The sequence below is a fragment of the Odocoileus virginianus genome, chromosome 27 (assembly GCF_023699985.2).
Source record: "Odocoileus virginianus isolate 20LAN1187 ecotype Illinois chromosome 27, Ovbor_1.2, whole genome shotgun sequence".
Taxonomy (NCBI): Eukaryota; Metazoa; Chordata; class Mammalia; order Artiodactyla; family Cervidae; genus Odocoileus; species Odocoileus virginianus.
Window position 1 is genome coordinate 17,581,871 of NC_069700.1, and position 19,818 is coordinate 17,601,688.

General features: G+C 42.9%; 1 protein-coding gene and 1 non-coding gene across 2 annotated transcripts; both read left to right on the forward strand.

The window, feature by feature from the left end:
* The first annotated feature begins 142 nt into the window (after positions 1-142).
* On the forward strand, positions 143-9,350 carry LOC110132960 (histone H2A type 1-C). Its single transcript, XM_020886609.2, has 2 exons — positions 143-728; positions 9,188-9,350. Exon 1 carries the CDS (start codon positions 220-222, stop codon positions 610-612), a length of 393 nt encoding a protein of 130 aa, XP_020742268.1. The 5' UTR covers positions 143-219; the 3' UTR covers positions 613-728; positions 9,188-9,350.
* A 7,789-nt stretch (positions 9,351-17,139) lies between these two features.
* TRNAL-AAG (transfer RNA leucine (anticodon AAG)) lies at positions 17,140-17,221 on the forward strand. The gene has a single exon. It is a non-coding gene; the product is annotated as a tRNA-Leu (tRNA).
* The last annotated feature ends 2,597 nt before the right edge of the window (positions 17,222-19,818 follow it).

Genomic DNA, 19,818 nt, shown 5'->3' on the forward strand with positions numbered 1-19,818 from the left:
CAAGGTTGTCATCTATGGGCAGAACTATGCAAATGAGGTATGGAAATTCAACTTTTCTATTGGCTACTTCGCTGAGTCTCGTTAACAGCCAATCAAACAATCGGATTTACTCCCCAGGAAATGCCTATAAAAGCAGCAGTGTTCTACCTAGCTCTAGACTTGGTGTATTTTGACAGGCAGTCTTGTTTTTGTTTCTTTTGTTGTTTTTTTGTATTTGCTATGTCGGGACGTGGCAAGCAAGGAGGTAAGGCGCGAGCAAAGGCCAAGTCTCGTTCTTCGCGGGCGGGGCTCCAGTTCCCTGTGGGGCGAGTCCATCGTCTACTACGCAAAGGCAATTACGCCGAGCGGGTAGGCGCTGGGGCCCCGGTGTATCTGGCGGCGGTGCTGGAGTACCTCACGGCCGAGATCCTGGAGCTGGCGGGCAATGCGGCGCGCGACAACAAGAAGACCCGTATCATCCCGCGCCACTTGCAATTGGCCATCCGCAACGACGAAGAACTCAACAAGCTGCTGGGTCGTGTGACCATCGCTCAGGGTGGTGTGCTGCCCAACATCCAGGCGGTACTGCTGCCAAAGAAAACCGAGAGCCACCACAAGGCCAAGGGCAAGTAATTGGACTGAGACCTGCGTTTCCGGAAGTGCTTTCAAACCCAAAGGCTCTTTTCAGAGCCCCCACTATTTCAAAAGAAGCGCTAGTATCACTGTATATTTGTAAAATAACCAAAAAGGTAAGTTACATTTTTACGAAAGCTAAGGAATTACAATGAAATCCTCTGATTCTTAGAAATAGTTCAAAGTATGAGTAAACTGATAAGTCGATTAAGCCCTGACTTACAAAGTGGTTAATGCATTTCTGATAGTGAGGTGATCTGGCTTTGGTCCGGTAAGGCCTAAGGGTTTAACTGTGGTCTCTGTAAATTTATTTGACATGCTACTTGGATGATGAGAGTAAACGTGCCGAGCAAGATGATCAGACCCTCTCAGAAGTCTCGCTCTGCAACCCTCATTTCCTTTCCTAAGCAAATTAGGGTCTCCTTCGGTTAACTTTGAAAGTGCCGTTTGAAACAACAGCTCGTGTTTAGAAAGGGGCTTCTAGAAAACTGCCTGGAGTTAACATGTAGTAGCTCAGAACAATCTAGACTCGAATTGTGTCTTGTCCCCCATTTACAAACTGATACTTCTGTACGTAAGATGGGGATAGAGTGATGGTATTTTAATTGAGTATATTTTGACAAACTGTGCAACACCCTGACCCTAGACGGCGTGCTGTGCTAAAGTCGCTTCAGTCGTGTCCGACTCTCTGCGACCCCATGGACTGTAGCCCGCCAGGCTCGTGTGTCCAAGGGATTCTCCAGACAAGAATCCTGGAGTGGGTTGCCATTGCCTACTCCAGGAACCTTAGATTAGTGCCTGAATGAAAAGGTTCAAGTTTCTAGGTTCCCAACGCAGCCCTAAAAGGGTTGGAGCAGGACTGTAGTCCTCCCCAAAGTAGCTTACTACTAGAGAGCTAGTAAATCAGTTGCTCTAACCCAAAAGAGGAACTAGTACGGTACAAAAATCCCTAGGATCCTGTTTTCCAGGATTGAGTCTTATCAAGTATTTTGCATGACTCAATTTGTGCTTGAAGGAGTAGACAAGGAAGCTGAGTAAACCAAGGTGTGGGGCCTAGGCAGCCCAGGGGGACGCACCCACACTCAAACACTCCTGGGGCTTCACTGAAGCATTCTGCATGGAAATCAGTTGGTTTAGAGCATTCAAATCCAGATGTGCAGGGAGAGATCATCTAAACAGTAGTTGGTTCCCCTGGACACACCTTCCTCTTAACTTTGACACAGACATCCTGCAGTCTTGGAGCCTCCATCCCTCTCTTCCCATTCTCCTGCGCTCCACCGCCCTCCCCCCTCCTCCCACCACCACCCCCCACTCCTCCCACCCACCCCCCTCCTCCCCTAACCCCACCCTCAGCCTAGCCTTGAAACCACTAGCCAAAGAACCTGGCTAGTGTATGGGTGTTTGGTGAAGGCAAAGTGGCAGAAAAAGAAATGAGCATCTTGACGGCCACACATTAGAACTTACCAGGTTTTCAATGATAGCCAGACTGAAAATCCGTTTGTGGAAAGTGCAACCTCAAAGCATTTCAGGTAGGGGTACTAGAGGACCATGTTCTTTCTGCCCAACAATACCTTTACATTAGAGAACTTGGATTCTTAGGTTGGAATTGCTTTATATAAGCCTTGGGATACTTTTCATTGACTTGCCAGCTTGCAAGCTCTAACACTTAACTAGGTGTGTGACCTCAACTTCCTGCATCCATTTTTTCTTGTATGACTTTCCTTGTGATGAAAAGATGGGCTCAGCAGTGTGGGTTCTGAAATTAGAATGCAGGGGGCTCAAGAGTAATAGCCAACACTTACTAAGCACTTGTGTGTGTCAACGTGGGTCCAGCATATTAATTTAACCCAACAATCCTAGAGATAAGTACTATTCCTATTCCAATTTTAAAGATAAAGGAAACTGGAAGAGGGCATAAACAATTTGTCTAAGTCCCAAGGTCAGGAAGCCAGTACTTCTAACTACTGGGTATTTTATAATCAATGGCTCTCCAGGAGATTATCAGAATTATGAAGAGTAAAACTCAATAATACATAGAGGATTTAACTTTGCCCACATACCAAGTGTTACTAATTTCATCCTAATTTCTTGAGAATTTTAAGAGAAAGAGGAGAGGTGATAGCCCTGGAATCTACATTCAGGAAGGGAGGTTAATCTTCAGAATGTGTGACCCACATATGTTATTTTTCACACAGCACTTTAATTTTTTTCCTATATTTTTTCAAATTTATTTTTAATTGGAGGATGATTGCTTTACAAAGCCACACATTTCTGTGTTAGCAGATGCACATTTAGTATGTGACAAGTGAAACAAGGGGACAAGTAGAAAGATGGTTTGGTAAAGAAACATAGGACTTGATAAGGTAATTTATTGTGGTAAATGAAGAAAGGAATTAGAGAAGACTTGAATTTGAATTCTCCCCTCCGGGTTCCAATAACAAAATTTTGTACTGGACTATTTAAGAGTGAATGATGCAGTATATTAATTTTCTGCATTTCATCAAAACCTCCTTTAGGTCAAGGGTCCCATCTTGTTAAATTGTTGACAGCATCGACCCCGGCATACAATAAACACTTGATAATGACACTGAGAAAATGTTGAGCTGAGTCAGTGGCTGAGCCATCAGGAAGCACTTAATAAAGTGCTAGAATAAAAGAGGGTCAGTTTATTACCAGAAGTGACATTAATTACACACAGACTAACGGACTGGTAATAACATCTTCTCTTTACCAGTAGAAACTCCATTCTGAAAAATTCAGTTTGCATTGGCAACTTATTTTGAGAGCTTCAAAGAAACAGAGAAGGTGTCATTTGACAAACTGTAACCTAAGAGACACTGCTAAGAGGCCATTCCCCAACCAGAAAACATTCCTCACTGCTCGGGCCTAGCTTCTCCTCTCCAACATAGTTTTTTGCCTCCTACTTTGATATGTCACTGTTTATATCCAAAAGCCCTAGTTACCACTTGGGAAAACTCTCTAGTGGGCAATAAACTCTCAGTAGCTTTCTTTGGTTTCCAGCCCTTGAGTAGGTTTCCATCTACCATGTCTCAAGGGTCCTGGGAGAGGACCATTTAAATTGGGGCAAGTTGATGAGAATGGTAAACCTAGGCCTTTCAATTACTGAAGATGTCTAGGCACTAGGAATAAAAGTTTATTTCAGAAATTTATTGAGACGTGAGACTGAGACAGAATCATCAGTTATATAGGATATTCTGAACAATGCAGATCAGTTTAATAAAACACAATCAGTTACAAACAATAATCTGGATAGCAATATCTGCCCTTTCCTTCATCTGTCAGCCATTCACTTCCTGTTTTTTAAATGTATTGTGAGCTCTTTTTTTATAAGTGTGGTACATCTTATAATGAGTTGTAAAAAATAATTGTATGTATTTTTAAATTAGAACCAGGTTATCTTTTAAGAGTTTGTCATTTCTTGACCTCAATTATAAATATTCCTGTTAAGCATAATGCATGTAGGTTATTAGAAGACATTAGAAATTTAATTGAGGGTTTCCCATACATATAAAATTAAGAATCAGGGCTCATATATGTAGCTCCAAAATTCTTCCCTCTCTATTTTATTTCAACACTTTGATCTTGTAACAAACTAACATTAGTATCATCAGGAGATCTACCAAAAGGCAGATATAGTCTATATTTACACCCAGAAAACTGTATCATCAATAAGTAGACAAATTTATAAAAAACTCAATAAGCATTATCAGTGTAGCACCAAAAGAAATTGGTAAGTCACATTACCCATACTTTAATACATACCTTAATTTATTCACCATACTCCTTTCCATGTCCTGAAGAGTCATCCATGACCACCTCTAGCCTCAGTACCCGCCTGACTTCATTACATCTCTCTGTCCTGCTACATTGGTCTCTCTTCCACCTGCCAGGCTCCTTGGTACTTCAAGAAATTTGCACTGTTGATCTCATTCTCTGCAATGCCCATCCTCTGATTTTTTTTTGGTGAGCTCGTTCTCAGTTCTTCTTCAGACAGACCTATCTGAAATTGATCTAGCCAGATGGATTAAGGATCTAATGTAAAATAGAAATGCTAAATGAAATTTTAGGAAAGATTTTGTATAGTCTCAGTTTGTATGTATGTGTTTTGAGGGGGAGGTGTCATTATTAAGCCATCCAGGAAATACAAATGCCATATAGGAAGGTACACAGACCACACAGTATAAAAATAAAGATGCAATATACCATAAAGAGAGTAGAAAACAAGCAGTACATCAGAATAAAGGATTTGCAAAACATCATACACAAAAGGCTAATGACTTTAATTTATAAGGAACAGCTATAAACTGCTAAGAAAAGGGCAAACAATAATAAAAAAATATTAAACAGGATATTGTATACATGTTATCAAACTCAAATAGAGAATGCATTTGAGAAAAAACAAACCAAAATATATACGTGTTCACTTTCCTAGGTTATGCATATCACAGCAACAAAGGAATAGCATTTCTCACCTATGGATGTTGTTGTTATTCTTTAGTTGTTAAGCTGTGTCCGACTCTTTGTGACTCTGTGGACTGTAGCCTGCCAAGCTCCTCGGTCCATGGGATTTCACAGGCAAGAATACTGGAGTGGTTGCCATTTCCTTGTCCAGAGGATCTTTTCGACTCAGGGGTTGAAAATGGGTCTGCTACATTTGCAGGTAGATTCTTCAGTGCTGAACCACGAGGGAAGCCCTTCACCTATGGATAGACAACCCCTAAAACTAGTAAGACTTGGGATGATAAGGATGAGAAAGGATTCCCACAATTGTATAATCTCTTGAGAAAATTTCCTGGCAATATATATTAAAACTTATTAAGAGACACTCAACACTTTGCAAAGCAAAGCAGTATTAGATAAGTAAATAAATAAGAAAAAAAATAGAAACTAGGGAAGAGAGGGTGTCTACCATCTAGAAATAAAGGCCCCATTACGTGAGGTTATATGAGGAGAGATTGTTACCTTCTGTAAACATCTGTATGTCAAGTGTTAAAAGAAGCATGTGTAGAGCAACCTCAAATATAAAAAGTAAAATAAACAAAGTAACCTCTCTCTGTTTATTTCTCACTCCAAGTTACTTTCTTTGAATCCTCCTGTTGAGAGCCTTTAAAATACAGTCTAAGATTGTATTTATCAGATCTCATTTTGTTTTCCTTTCTCCATTAGACTATTCCATGAAGGGGAGCATGGTAGGTAGACATCCCAGCTTCTCACAGAGGGCCTGGGCCTCAACTCTCTGGTGAGTGAACCAGGGATTGGATGCTGCAGCCCAGAAAGCCCACTCAGAGCCCAGAAAGCACATGGTTATTTTTGTTTCTATATAAAAATATCTGCCCAGTAACCATTGTTACATAAGGGTGACACCACCCTTATGGCAGATAGTGAAGAAGAACTAAAGAGCCTCTTGATGAAAGTGAAAGAGGAGAGTGAAAAAGTTGGCTTAAACCTCAACATTCAGAAAAGTTAGATCATGGCATCTGGTCCCATCACTTCATGGCACATAGATGAGAGAACAATGGAAAGAGTGACAGCCTTTATTTTTTAGGAGCTCCAAAATCACTGCAGATGGTGACTGCAGCAGTGAAATTAAGACACTTGCTCCTTAGAAGAAAAGTTATGACCAACCTAGACATTACTTTGCCAACAAAGGTCTGTCTAGCCAAAGCTATGGTTTTTCCAGGAGTCATGTGTAGATGTGAGAGTTGGACTATAAAGACAGCTGAGGGCCAAAGAACCGATGCTTTTGAACTGTGGTGTTGGAGAAGACTCTTGAGAGTCCCTTGAACAGCAAGGAGATCCAACCAGTCCATCCTAAAGGAAATCAGTCCTGAATATTCATTGGGAGGACTGATGCTGAGGCTGAAACTCCAATACTTTGGCCACCTGATGTGAAGAACTGACTCATTTGAAAAGACCCTGATGCTGGGAAAGATTGAAGGTGGGAGGAGAAGGGGGTGACAGAGGATGAGATGGTTGGGTAGCATGACCAACTCAATGGACTAGAGTTTGAGTAAACTCCAGGAGTTGGTGATGGAAAGGGAGGCCTAGCGTGCTGCAGTCCATGAGGTCACAGAAATGACTGAGTTAGACATGACTGAGTGACTGAACTGAAATGAACCATTGCTAATAAATTTCCCACTGCCCTACACCTCTACTAGGGCTGCAGTGAAACTTGGAAGCACTGTATACTGCATTTGTTTTCCACACTCTACCTTCTGCCAGAAGGTTTCTGCACTAATCTCATTAGACAATGTTTTCTGGTAACTCTCAGTGGCCCTGGGCTTAGTAGCTCCATTGTGTCTGACTCTTTGCGATGCCATGGACTGTAGCCTGCCGGGCTTCCCTGTCCATGTGGATTCTCCAGGCAGGAACACTGGAGTGGGTTGCCGTGCCCTCCTCCAGGGGATCTTCCCAACCCAGGGATCGAACCCAAGTCTCCCCCTTTGCAGGTAGATGCTTTATTGTCTGAGCCACTGGCCTGTTTTCTTTGCTGGTCAATATGATTTATAAAAGAATCTTCTTCAATGCCCTATTGGGACTGTGGTTGCTAAATATTTGTTTAGAATAATGGAAAGTAAAGGAGAACTCAGCGGGCGCATATGACCAAGTCAATGCTGTTTCATTCCTTACAATGCCTGCTCAGCACATAAGGACACCTCGGAGGCTTTTGCATTCTAATACTGGGATTATACAGTTAACATGATTTTCTATGGAGAGAGTTTGTTGAAAAATTCTATCATACATCTCCATATCCTAGCACATCATCCCATATAGTAGATACCCAGGAAATACTCAGAGAGAATACTCCAGATTAATGTGTTGGCAACAGAACTTCTATCTGCACAGAAACAGATCATTAATCTGCAGGGATTTGTGAGTTTATTCCTAGGTGATGACACTTTTTAACCACCAATGGTTTTAAATTCCATTTGCTACATTTGGAGGGAGATACATGACTGATTCTTGAGTTACTCTGTCCAATATAGGCCACTGGCCACATGTGACATTTTAAATTTAAACAAAATAAAATTTAAAAGAAATTCAGGTCCTCAATTTCACTAAGCATATTTCAAGTTGCTGGTGGTTTCTGCTTTGGACAGCAAAGATATAGAACATGTCTGTCAGTGCAGAAAGTTCTGTTTGTAACACCAGGGTAGGGACTTCTTGTCCCTCTGAGCTGACATGCTCGAGTGCACTTAACCAGTTTCCTCCTACTAGCATCTAGGGACATGGTTGCCAGATAAAATATAGGATGCTCAGTTAAATTTGAATATCAGTTAATCAACAAATAATTGTTTTAATATAAGTATGCCGCCAAATATTTTATGGAACACACTATGCTGGATTCCCTGGTGGCTCAGTGGTAAAGAATCCACTTGCCAATGCAGGAGGTGCAGGTTCGATCCCTCGGTCAGGAATATCCCCTGGAGAAGGAAATGGCAACCCACTGAAGTATTCTTGCCTGGAAAATCCCTTGGACAGAATCATCTAGGGGCTTACAGTCCATGGGGTCACAAAGAGTTGGACACAACTTACAGACTAAACAATGACAACCACACATATTATAGTGCAACAAAAATTGTTGTTTATCATTTTTATTAGCCAATCTAGACAGCATATTAAAAAGCAGAGACATCACTTGGCCAAAAAACGTCTGTCTAGTCAAAGCTATGGTTTTTCCAGTAGTCATGTATGGATGTGAGAGTTGGACTATAAAGACAGCTGAGGGCCGAAGAATTGATGCTTTTGAACTGTGTTGTTGGAGAAGACTTGAGAGTCCCTTGGACTGCAAGGAGATCCAACTAGTCCATCCTACAGGAGATCAGTCCTGGAAGTCCACTGGAAGGACTGATGTTGAAGCTGAAAGTCCAATACTTTGGCCATCTGATGTGAAGAGCTGACTCATTTGAAAAGACCCTGATGCTGGGAAAGATTGAGGGCAGGAGGAAAAGGGGAAGACAGAGGATGAGGTGGTTGGATGGCATCACCGACTCAATGGACATGAGTTTGGGTGGACTCTGGGAGTTGGTGATAGACAAGGAGGCCTGGCGTGCTGCAGCTCATGGGGTCGCAAAGTGTGGGACATGACTGAGCAACTGAACTGAACTGAACTGAACTGATTAGCCAAATCTGGCAACTCTATCTGAAGAGCAAAATTAGAGCATCTTTGCAGGGATGCTGTGTCCTCTTACCACAGGGAGTGTGTATGTGAGGAAATGAGGTGGCACTAGTTGTAAAGAATCTGCCTGCCAATGCATGAGATGTAAGAGACATGGGTTCGATCCCTGGTTTGGGAAGATCCCCTGGTGGAAAGCTTGACAACCAACTCCAGTATTCTTGCCTGGAGAATCCCATGGACAGAGGAGACTGGAGGGCTATAGTCCATGGGGTCACACAGAGTCGGGTAAGACAGAAGTGACTTAGCATGCACAATACTCAACAAGAAGTGAACTGGTTATGAGGAAACAGGTTGGCACATTTTTCTGCATATCTTGAGGAAGGTTAAGAAAGAAGTTCCCAAATACATTTACTTTTGTTTCTTCTTTTCCCTTAGGTTTCAGAAGCGTCTCATTACAAACAGATGCCTGGATCTGGTGTGTCTCTCAAACTCATCAATGCTCAAAAATAAATGGATTGGTGTCAGTGTTCTGACATTACTGATTGATCCTGTACCTGCAAAATTTTCTCTATTAAAAACTTACTCTGGGTTTCTTTCATTGTGTGTACTGTATGTCTTGGGGATAAGGAGTGTGAAAGGGGAGGGATGGGAACTATTATTGTGGAGAAGCTATCTTTGGTACAAAATGTATCTACTTTCTTGGATAAGTAACACATTTTAAAAAGTATCTATTTGTTTGGCTTTGCCAGCTCTTAGTTGCAGAACACAGGATCTTTAGTTGCAGCATGTGGGATCTGGGCTCTTTAAAGTAGCTCAGATGATAAAGAATCTGCCTGCAATGCAGGAGACAAGGGTTTGATCCCTGGATCAGGAAGATCCTCTGGAAAAGGAAATGGCAACACGCTCCAGTATTCTTGCCTAGAAAATCCCACAGATGGACCTGACAGGCAGGCTACAGTCCGTGGGATAGCAAAGAGTGGGATACAACTTAGCGACTTCACTTTCTTTCTTTCATGTGGGATCTTGTTCCCTGACCAGGGATTAAACCCAGGCCCCTTGAAATGTGAGCCCATAGTCTTAGCCAATGGATCACCAGGAGTACAAAGGAATTGAAATAACCAGGCATATGTTGAGAATTCACTCCTTTACTGGATGGCCCCACTGCCCCCTAAGTAATGTTATTTTCCTTGTATATTTGCCTGTTGTTCATTCATGCAGATGTGAGTCAAGCGTGAACATATTTTTTTTTCTTTCCCCCATCTCCAACTTTTGTTCTTAAAACATAGCTGACTGTATACAGTTTCTCTTTTCTCTAACAGTATATCTTGGAAAACTTTCCAGATGTGAACACAGAGGGTACTGTGCATTGTCTAACGTTTTTGTACTGTGGAGATGCCTCACTGTTTATGTAACCTGTCCTCTGTTGGTAGGCACACAAAACAATACTGGAATAACAAACCCTGCTTTCCAGCAAAATGGAAATTGTTTAATTCTGCTGGGATGGTGGAAAGTAAACAGAAATTCAATTCATTCTTGGGTTGGATGTAAGGTTCTTATCTTTAAATACTGTGGCCTTAGTCAAGTTCATTTTGAACCCCAGTTTCTTCATCTGTAAAATGGAGGTAATACGTACCTTAAGTAACTATGAGAATGAAAAAATTGTTTGGAACTCTAAAGAACAGCACAAATAAAATTATTTAATCTTTCAACACCACTTATTGTGTGAGAACTGTATATAAAATATTGGAATAGGAACAGGCTCCCCAAATCCCAGCCTGGCATGAAGAAATGAAATATGATACCAGGAGGGAAGAAGAGTTTCATTAACTATCTGGTTCAATGGCCATTCCCTTACACAGGAGTTAGAAGGCACACCTTCCCAATCTGCCTTCTCCTTTGCCCCTTCTGCTCTTTCCTCTGCAGTCAAGGTCTGCTTTTAACCATATCTCTGCTACTCTAAAGTCTGTGCATTTGGGGCTGGAGGCCTGGATGGTCCATGCTGTATTGCTAGCTGTAGTCTGACATTGCCTAGCATGTTCTATTCACTCAAGAAATAGCTGATGAATTCATAAGGCTGGATTAATAGAAGGCCACATCTAGCTTCATCTTTTAAAAATCCCTATATAGTAAGCTTGTACGAAGTGGTATGTCTGTGCATACATATATAACCACATGTATGTACACATAACATAGAGCTGCAGTGAGATATTCTGAAAAGAAATGGGAGTTCGGAAGAAAAAATATCTGAGTCTGTATTCCAGCTCCATTGTTTCTCAAGTGTCTGACTGGGTGGGGTGGGGGGTGTCATCTGCCATCCCTGAAAAATCAGGCTTTTCATCTGTACAATGGGATAATAGCACCTGCCAGGGTTTTGAAAAGCCAATCAAATGGAGAATACATGAGAAATCACTTTGTTCCTTGTAAAACCTCATATAAACATGTGAAAACTTACGTAAAGATAGAATTACATTTAGAAATAATCTACCACCTTCACCTATTGATCTATTCACAGGCTGGGAAGTCAGAGAGGATGTCGGGATTTCCAAGCCTGCATGTGCTGGCTTCCACCTGCAGAGATTAAAGTGACTGTGGTTGTGATAACCCGCAGAGTACTACTTGCTTCTGGAAGCCACTCCCCCATGGTCCCGTGGTCAGAGGAAGCTTCCAGAGGAGTGGACCTGGCAGACATGGTTTCGAAATGGTAGTACATGCACCTTCTCACCTCCCACCAGGTCTATTTCAGGTGCACAAGCAGCTCCAGTGGATTGGGTGGGCATTTCTAACTCAGCTGAGCCACCTTTGCAAAAGTAGAGACTCCTAAAACAGGGGTGCTTCAAACTGCCTGCTCCATTTTTTGGCTCAACTTAACTCCCTGGATATGGAGAATCACCCTTTATGGGTATCTGAGCAACTTTGGCAGAGAAAAGACCAGGCGGAAATCCATTAAGGAAAAGGGCCCTAGACACACTGGCTCTGTGAAAGGAAAGAATAAATGAAGTTCAGTTCAGTTCAGTCGCTCAGTCATATCTGACTCTTTGCGACCCCATGAACTGCAGCACACCAGGCCTCCCATGTCCAACACCAACTCCCAGAGTTCACCCAAACCGATGTCCATTGAGTTGGTGATGCCATCCAACCATCTCATCCTCTGTTTTCCCCTTTTCCTCCTGCCCTCAATCTTTCCCAGCATCAGGGTCTTTTCCAGTGAGTCAGCTCTTCGCATCAGGTGGCCGAAGTACTGGAGTTTCAGCTTCAACATCAGTCCTACCAGTGAATACCCAGGACTGATCTCCTTTAGGATGGACTGGTTGGATCTCCCTGCAGTCCAAGGGACTCTCAAGAGTCTTCTCCAGCACCACAGTTCAAAAGCATCAATTCTTCAGCATTCAGCTTTCTTTATAGTCCAACTCTCACAACCACACATGACTGTTGGAAAAACCATAGCCTTGACTAGACAGACCTTTGTTGACAAAGTAATGTATAGACAGACCTTTGTTGACAAAGTAATGTCTCTGCTTTTCAATATGCTGTCTAGGTTGGTCATAACTTTCCTTCCAAGGAGTAAGCATCTTTTAATTTCATGGCTGCAGTCACCATCGGCAGTGATTTTGGAGCCCAGAAATGTAAAGTCAACCTCTGTTTACACTGTTTCCCGATCTATTTGCATCAAGTGATGGGACCAGATGCCATGATCTTAGTTTTCTGAATGTTGAGCTTTAAGCCAACTTTTTCACTCTCCTTTTTCACCTTCATCAAGAGGCTCTTTAGTTTTTCACTTTCTGCCATAAGGGTGGTGTCCTCTGCATATCTGAGGTTGGGGAGAGCACAAAAGGAAACTTCGATTTTCCCTTAATTCCGTCCTTCAGGCTGTGAATTTAGAGATCGGGGCCCTGGGTCTCTGCGCAGCCACAAAACATATCAGTGGTTTGTAGACATCCACACACTGCCCTCAACATCTTCAGCTCTCAGGCCTGCAGTAGAAAATCTACATGTCATTTTGAATTTTTCTTGCTTTCTATTCTGTGTTCAGTGTAACTTCGGTAACCTGGAATTGGCCATAGTGGGAGTATTTATATGACATTGATTTGCAAATACTACAAATAAAGATTTGGAGAGTTTTCCTGGAGCACCAGTTGTTAAACATTTACCAGCATGTCACTGCCTTAAACATCCTTCATTTCTACCCCATAAGTGTACTTTCATACTTCTCATCCCTCTCTTTGTCTATGTCTGCCTCATCCACACACATTGGCTCACACTGTTGTTCTGTTTTCCTACCTAAAAGATTTCTGTTTGTTGTTGCTGTCGTTCAATCACTAAGTCATGTCCAGCCCGCCAGGCTCCTCTGTCCATGGGGTTTTCCAGGCAAGAACACTGGAGTGGGTTGCCATTTCCCTCTCCAGGTGATCTTCCCAACCCAGGCATCGAACCCACATCTCCTGCATTGGCAGGTGAATTCTTTACCACTGAGCCACCTGGGAGGGCCCCAGAGTTCTGTGTCACCTCCCAAATGAGCCCCATGTCTCCAGGCTGATTTAATTCCCGCAGTCATATGATCCACACCTACCGTGGATATTCCTGCATTGTTTCCCATCTGTTGACTTAATATATCAATTTTCCAAGTTTTATGAGAAAGCCTGGAAAACTCTTTTCACCCAACCTCACTCACCTCACCCCTCACTTCCTTCAGGCTTTTGCTCAATTGTCACCTTCTCAGTGAGACCCTCCTTAAATTTCCTCCTACTCCCAGATGGGAACGATGCCTGCTGGGAGGGTAAGCATCTTTTGGCGGATGGTGATGCTGGGAGGGTGGACTGTCAGTACAGCCTGGTTAGGAATACCAGGAGCAAAGGCACTGCCAGAACAGAAGCAGGGCTGTTTAACCAATGACCCCAGGGGCTGCCTCCGGTTGCCTGGCAATGAATTGGGAACAATGGCTGCTTCTCTCCCCGTGGGAGAATCAGCCAATGTTCCCAGGTGCTAGGAGGCTGGCGTTCCCAGCTGACACCCACACAGAAAATGTTTCTTCTCCTCATGCAAGTCTGTTCTCAGGCTCCCTCTATGAACGGGAACAGCACAGACACTGGGGCCTCTTCCGGAGCACAGCCATGCTGGGCATCAGGCTTTTCCCTTCCCTGGCACATGACTCAGAGTGGCAGGGAAGCCAGCAACAGGCATCCGCTGACTTCTTTGGCCCATGAGTTCCAGCAGACACGAGCCACACTGTGCTTGCCTATCAGAAGTAGGAAGCCTTTTAGGAGGAGTTAATGACCTCTGGGGTGGGCGGTCAGTGGAAAGGAGTGTATCTGCACAGCTTACATTAACGGCTAAGGTTGCACTTTTTAATCACTTGAGTCTCATCTTCCCAAACGCTCTCCATGAGAACTACAAACCATTGGCTCTTTCTGAAATTTTTCATTTAACCCTTTGATTTCCCCCCATCCTTTCTTTTGTCTGATCTTTTCCCTGTCTCTTTCCTCTCTATCTAACATTAACTACTTTTTAAGGAGCCTTTTTTTAAAGTACCTTGTTTTCACACTGGGTGGTCTGTGCTGAAATATGTAGAGACTCTCCCCCCACCACTCTCCACGAATGCCCCAGTGGGACCCAGTCACGAAGGAAATACAAGCTCAGCTGGGGTTTCCAGTGGTGGGATCTGTGTTCTTTTGTCACAGAGCGGTCCTCCGGCTCCATCAGTAGGAACCATGCTGCTTGGATCGCACCTGTGACACAGAAGCTATGCCTCAGAATCAGACAAATATTCATTGTTATCCAAATTTACTGCTAGCTATCTAAACTAGAGTTGGATTGGATGGAATGTGGTTTCTACCTCATTTCATTAGATTATAATGCTCACTCTATAAATAAAAATAAGGCACTAACTTTATTTAATCACAGATTACCTAACTTGCTCAGTGCATGTATCTGATAAAATGGACAGATGTGCCTTCCCAGGTGTGCCAATGAGAATAACACACACACAGCTGAATCAGCTTCATGGTGTTACTGGGAAGGCAAATGAGAGAATATAAGCAAAGATCTCAGAAGAGTGCCCAACACAAAGACAACTCTCAAAAAGAGGTAGTTGTTATTTGCTGCTATTGTCATAACAAGGATTATCTAATTAGGCAATGAAACCAGTGCTCTAGTAGCCCAAAGAGCTAAAAACTGTCCTTTTGAAGGCTCTGATTTCATTTGGTTACTTATTACTCCAATTTTATATTGTTCTTTGGTCTTTAACTAAAAACCACCCTTGTCTCACCAACATTTAGTGTCTCCCATTGGTCACATTTACTGGAAGCCCAAAAAGCAATGGAGCCTGGGAAATGTAGTTTCTAGTGACATACGACAACTTCGGAGGTTAAACAGGTGAATGACAGAGACAAGAAGAAATTCAAACAAGTATTTCTGCAAATCTGATGCCTGTACATGAGACTTCGTTTCTGCACTCAACCATAGGCACACTTCCATCTTTAAGTGCAGAAAGGAGCAAAAATTTTTACTTAAAATTTAAATAAAATTTTAAATTTTTATTTAAACAAAATTTTAAATTTTTATTTCAAATTTAAATAAAATTTTAAATTTTTATTTTAAAATTTCCTTTTAAAGTTTTTAGGTGAGCTATGACATTCTGGGAAAGAAAGAAGCAGGGGATACAATTTTAAGAAAGCAAGAAGGCATTTTATTTTAAACAATTATCTTTTTATTTGTACTCGACACAAATGAAATGACTGCAACTTTGAAGACTGGTTGTTTTGAGTTCAGAACAGTGTGAGATAATGAGAATAAAACCATCGATTTGGCTATCCATCAAGTCTCTGCTTTTCAACACTGTGGAACCTTGAGCAAATTATTGTTTCTTTTCATCTTCAACTTCTTTGTCTGTAAAACAGAACCAATGATGATCACCCAACTCAGAGCACAGAAGTGAAGATGGGTGGGAACAATGGGCTTGGTACGGATGTTAGTGCTACGCATGCTGAGCCACTCAGTCGTGCCTGACTGTTTGTGACCCCATGGACTATAACCTGCCAGGCTTCTTTGTCCATGGAATTTTCCAGGCAAGAATACTGCAGCAAGTTTCTATTTCCTACTCCAGGGGATCTTCCTGGTACATAACAGACACTAAAAATGATGTCGTCTCTTCCCTTTATTTCCCCTTTTATGTCTTTGGTTTAACCCTGTGATAAGGGCAGAGTAAATGGACAAAGTAGGTGATTAAATAGTTGATCCCACTATTGGACGATAAATAGGGGAAATATAAGAGACCCCTGTAAGTTAACGATTACTCAGCAAAGCAGGTTTGCTTAACCACAAAACCAAACAGGCTTGCTTAGGAAAAAAACCAGGCAACAGAAGCATGGGATATGTCCCAAACAATAAAGCAATGGTGGTGAGACCCACATCCTGCCCAGTGAGTTCAGTAAGTTAATGATTCTGAGGACATACCCTCTGAACATTAAAAATAATAATAATAATACATTTTAGACAAAGCTTGACCATGTTTGGACAAAGAAAAAGAAAAAAAACAAAAACAAAAAAACTCCCCTGCTCAACCTGGAGCAGGAGCTGATGATGGAATCCTAACGCCTACTCAAGAAAGACAAAGAAGCTCTTCTCCCTCCCTCCCTGTCCCATGTTTCCTTTGATTATAAAGCTGTAGCCCAGGAAGTCTTTGGGGCACAGCACCCCCTTGCCCACCTGCTTGGGCCACCGGCCTCACAAGTAAGTCAATTCTTATCTATCACTTTGCCTCTCATTGAATTCTTTTCTGCACCCGTACAGAAAGGACTATAGTACTGGAGCTCCTTGGCACTCCACTTGCAAACCCACGCACATGGGTGTTGGCTGGACTCGGTTCCTCGAGGGCTCTTAGAAGTCCTCAAGTCTTGGTTGTTTCTTGTCCTGTGGACAGTTCATTCCTTGGCAGCTGACTTTCTGCTGAGGAAATGTGCAAGTGAAAGAGTGCAAGTGGGAGCCCAAGATAGAAGCCACAACCGTTTGGAAACTAATCTCAAAAACGACACATCATAGCTTTTGACATATTCTACTTGTCAGAAGCAAGTCACCAGATCAGCACACACTCAAGAACAGGGGATAACCCAGGCGTATGAAGCCTCCGAAGCAGGGGTCACTGGGCTTCTGTCAGAGGATCTGGGCATCACGCCTGATTAAAAGGTGAAACTGTCTTCTTGATCCCGGGTGTTGAAAAACGGAAGTGTACCTGTGGTTGAGTGCAGATGCAGTGTCTCTTGCTCAGACATCTGATTTGCAGAAATACTGTTTTGAATTTCTGATTGTTTTCCATCATTTGCCTGCTTTTCCTCCAACTCGCCTGTATGTCACTGGAAAGTACATTACCCAGGCTCCCTTACCCACCCGGAAGTGGTAGTGTGGCCGAGCGGTCTAAGGCGCTGGATTAAGGCTCCAGTCTCTTCGGGGGCGTGGGTTCGAATCCCACCGCTGCCAGTCTTTTTAGGACTTCCCTGTAGCTCAAACGATAATGAACCTGCCTGCGATCCAGAAGATCAGGGTTAGATCCCTGAGGTGGAAAGTTTCTCTGCCAAAGGGAATGGCAATCCACTCCACTAATCTTGCCTGGAGACTCCCATAGACAGAGAAGCCTGGCAGGCCACAGTCCATGGGGTCTCAAAGTGTCGGACACAACTGAGCGACTAACACACACAAGCACAGTGAAGGCCATACGTGAAGAGCCCACAACTGACATTTTTGTTTTCTCTGGTGGCTCAGACAGTAAAGTGCCTTCCTGCAATGCGAAGACCTGGGTTCAATCCCTGGGTTGGGAAAATCTCTTGGAGAAGGAAATGGCAACCCACTCCAGTACCTGTGCCTGGAAAATCCCATGGACCGAGCAGCCTGGTAGGTTACAGTCCATGGGGTCACAAAGACTCGGACACAAGTGAGTGACTTCACTTTCTTGTTCACTGGTTTCCAGTAGACTTGACCAACGGGAGTCACTGATAGACTATGTTGGTGAGACCAAGATATTTCTCCCCTTCTTGCTTTGCTTCCCAGGAAAACCCTGGAATTTCTCCTGCCTGGGATTCAGCCTACTGATCCTATATGTCTACAGTCCCACTAGAGAGCTGACCTCTTGGTGGCCTCAGCTCCTATCTCACCAGCCTGTGTCGTTTCAGCTTCACTGGGGAGTCCATCCCAACCCCTGGATGATGGTGGTACCTCTCTTTCTCTTTGTCCCTCTAGCCCTTGGAGAAGTGGCAACTTCTTGCTGCTGCTTATTTTTGGTTACTCCTCACCTTTCTTTTGGTTTCTTAACTCTTTCATGATCTGTTTTTCTAATTACTGCTATTAGATTCTTCCTATGTGAACCCCTAGAACAGGTTTCTAACTGGATTGTACTAACAGAGTGACAGACAGTGGGGCTGAATCCAACTGATAAACATTGGTCTTTCCTGAGCAACTCATATACAGAGCTGTCTTTGCAGCATTTTCTAAAACATTTGTGGTGCCCAATATCTGCCCTGGGATATCTATCTGGGAAAGATAGAAGGCAGGAGGCAAAGAGGATGACAGAGGACAAGATGGTTGGATGACATCACTGACACAATGGACATGAGTTTGAGCAAACTCCAGGAGATGGTGGACAAGGAAGCCTGATGTGCTGTAGTCCATGTGGTTGCAAAGAGTTGAACATGGCTGAGTAATCGAACAACAAAATTATCTGCCCTGGAGCTCATGCTGCTGGCTGTATGGAGGGTGTTTTTGTTTTATTTTCCAGGATGCAGCTTCACCAGGGTTGGCTCAAGATTCATGTTTTACAAAGGGAGAAGCTTTATGACATCTGTGGTCTCTTAAAGCCCTGAATATTAAGGACTCCAGAATTTCTCCATAGGAAAAGTTTAGGAACCACATTTTGGTTGGGAAGTGTATGGAGACAGTTTATGTGAGACCAGTATTGGGTGAAAGGAGAAGAAAAGAGAAAAAATCTGAAAGCCTGAATTGTCCACATCACAGAAGAGGTGGGTCAGTGATGGAAACTAAAGGGGAAGCTGATGGCTTATGGTGAATGATGTTGGATTCATGATCTCGGAAGAAGATTTAGCTTCAGGACCAGGGACCAGGCTTGATCACTCAAGAGCTTTTGTGTAGCAGAGTTTTATTAAAGTATAAAAGTGAAGTGAAAGTCACATCTGACTTTTTACAACCCATAGACTACACAGTCCAGGGGAGTCTCCAGGCAGGAATGCTGGAGTGGGTAGCCTTTCCCTTCTCCAGGGAATCCTCCCAACCCAGGGATTGAACCCAGGTCTCCCACATTGCAGGCAAATTCTTTACCAGCTGAGCCATGAGGGACACCCTGACTTAAAGCATAAAAAAGGACAGAGAAAGCTTCTGACATAGACATCAGAAGGGGGTTGGAGAGTGCTGCCCCCCACTAGTCTTAGCAAGGGAGTTACATACTTTTTAAATTGGTTATTACAATAAACCAAAAAAAGTCTCAAGGTTGTAAAGATCTTACTAGACACACTCCCACAATTTACATTTTAAGATGACAGGATTAGAACTAATAGAAAGACTGGGCTTCCCAGGTGGCTCAGATGGTAAAGTATCTGCCTGCAATGCCAGAGACCCGGGTTTGATCCCTGGGTCAGGAAAATCTCCTGGAAAAGGAAATGATAACCCACTCCAGTACTCTTGCTTGGAAAATTCCATGGATGCTACAGCCTATAGTGTTGAAAAGAGTCAGACATGGCTGAGCAACTTCACTTTCACCAAACCCACTCCCATAATATACATTTTAACAAGATTAGTCAGAATGTTCCCAAGGAGAAACATGTCCTCAAGCAGGATACATTGTTGCTATATAATCCTTAGTACAAAGTTTCAACTGAGTTGTTTTGTTGGGTAATCATCAGCTCCCAGATTAAAGAAAAACAGTTTGTCCTTTTCTCCTCCTTGAGAACTCCAGAATTCAGACTCCTTGCTCCTCCTCGGGGACTCCAGACTTCTTATCAACCTGCCTAGGAATTGACTCTCTCAAAGCTACTGTGGACTAAGTTATGACTTCATAAACTAAGTATGTT

Excerpts from the sequence above, each read along its gene's own strand:
- LOC110132960 (XM_020886609.2), top strand. The coding sequence starts at position 220 with ATGTCGGGACGTGGCAAGCAAGGAGGTAAGGCGCGAGCAAAGGCCAAG.